General features: G+C 48.4%; 1 protein-coding gene across 1 annotated transcript; it reads right to left on the bottom strand.

Moving 5' to 3' along the window:
- Positions 1-1493: 1493 nt before the first annotated feature.
- Positions 1494-2091, bottom strand: PHACADRAFT_203248 (uncharacterized protein; the record flags this gene model as incomplete). The annotated part of the gene is made up of 2 exons (XM_007403281.1): positions 1494-1632; positions 1988-2091. The coding sequence occupies 2 exons, from the start codon at positions 2089-2091 to the stop codon at positions 1494-1496; spliced, it is 243 nt and encodes an 80-aa protein (XP_007403343.1).
- Positions 2092-2227: the final 136 nt, after the last annotated feature.

Genomic DNA, 2227 nt, shown 5'->3' on the forward strand with positions numbered 1-2227 from the left:
AAACTTAAACTTTTGCATCCGATCTCTGCGTCTCCATTACTTTGTCCCCACATGACACCTTTGCATCTCTGCGTCTTCGCGTCTTCGCGCCGTCCACACTTGGCTCTATCTCTGCCCTCTACTTGCCAGGTGACCTCGGCTTGCATTACTAAAAAGTTTTATTATTTTCTATGTACTCTCTGCTTGCACTATACGCCCAAGTAGTATCATTGCTCATGCTCACATTGTTTGCATCTGGACATTTCGCGCGGCCAGGCTTCAGTTGGCGTTGACCTGCTTAAGGCCAGCTCGTGGTGAAGCTACCTGATGTCATCCAATGGCCTACACAAAAGATATCCACAAAAGATATCTAATAGAGGGACTGCACAATGACGATGAACTTGCACTCCAAGTCTGCACATTGTATCTAATTCTAGGCTTTATTTGCAGATAGACTAAGATAGCTGGTAGTGTGGTGGTCTCACACTAAATATATTTGTCTGTCGCATTACGGTGCTGAGCAACAGTTAGCTGAAGCAGACGGTATCAAGGAGGTGTAACACACCTGGTTCTGTGGCAGCAAAGAAGGGAGGAGCAGGAGCACAGAAACAGCTTGCTTTGCTGCTGTGCAGTGGTATTCACAAAATGCGCCAGCCAAAGGTTGCCCTTTCTGATCTTAATGTGCTCACACACCGACTGTATCTGTCAGTATACAACATGTTTCTGTGGAGGGCCTAAGGAGTGGTGCAGGACTTTGCGAGCAATGTGCTGTTGAGCCAGTGTTGTGAAAGACTTCGTGCAGGCGAGGGATTCATGAGCAATCGAGGATAATTTCCTAAAATAATACTACATGTTCTTATATAGTTTATCTACTTCCTAATCTGGTCAGACTAATAAAATGTATCTTAGGAAGCTGAGACTTGAAGGAAACATAACAGGGCGCAGAGCCGAGAGTGCTCTGTGCGGGTCATATCTAAAACGGGCATGACAGATCCATATTGGGCATGATGGCCTAAGCACGTCATGTTGGTATCTCTGGCAGCATGGCTGATGTGCATCCGGCGCCTCAGATACTACAACAGCTGGGAGGAGCAGCTGGCTGTGGCTTAATTTGTGGGTGAGTGCTGGTGTAGATGCAGGTGTCCATACCGTTGCCAGGACTACATGCACGCGTTGTTGTATGACGTTGACCTCGTTGTCATTGAGAACAGCTTACAGATGTACAGACACAGATCTGAGGCTGAGCATGAGTGTGGCCGGTATGTGCGTCACAGCCTCATTGCGGGGGCAGAACAGACTTCAAGGAGGGCGGGGACCATGAGCAGCTCGGTGGGGAGTTTGTGCTGGGACCTGGGTGTGTTTGTCTTGGTCTGGATAGTCAGGGGAAGGCATGGGGCAATATTTTTCATGAATATGGCACAATAAGCATACGGAGATGGTACAGGAGCTAGCAACATACCTTTTCCCTCCAGCCAGACAGGTCCCACAGTGTCGCTGCAGAAGCCGGAGCACTCTCAGAGAGACACAACATAAGATGAAGGTTGCGCAGAGGACAGGGATGACACCCCAAAGAGCTCCTGGATGCCGGGCAGGCTCACCAGCGTATCCCCCAAAATGCTCCTCTCCGAAGGATCAATTCCAGAGCCAGAACCACTGCTGGACACATCAATGACATTCTGCAGTATGCCAACCAGAACATATGCTAAAGGAAATGAAAGATTGTCCTCAATACTTCCTGTCATGTGATGTTGTCAGTCTCTATTAAAGATCACGCTGGCGGAACTTGTACGTGCCTCAAAGTCAGTGTGCGGCACCTGTGCCAATCATTCCTCCAACTGAGAAATAGTCTGGGTCAGCAATGAGGTACAAGCAGATGCACACTGCCTGCACACTGCCACTTCTGTTCGTGTGTGAAACACTCGTGAATAGCAATAAAGAACCTTGTTGTGTCACAATTGTGTGTGGCACAGGTGGGGTGTACGCTGGCATTCTCTTTATACATACATACAGAATAACAGAGTGGTGCTCACAACTTGTTGACACCGTGAGACCAGTGAAGATAGGGCCCCAAGTGTCTAGCTGCACAGACGAAGGACATCTCTTGGCATTCATGGTGTAGAGGGCGTGTTGAGAGTGTATATATATGCAGCTGGTTGCACCAAGTCACGCTGAATGTAATGAAGTATTCGAGGTCCTCTGGTAGCCATCACAGAAATTCCTTCTATGGCAAGCAGATCACTGATCGCAC

This window comes from Phanerochaete carnosa (assembly GCF_000300595.1).
Source record: "Phanerochaete carnosa HHB-10118-sp unplaced genomic scaffold PHACAscaffold_969, whole genome shotgun sequence".
Taxonomy (NCBI): domain Eukaryota; kingdom Fungi; phylum Basidiomycota; class Agaricomycetes; order Polyporales; family Phanerochaetaceae; genus Phanerochaete; species Phanerochaete carnosa.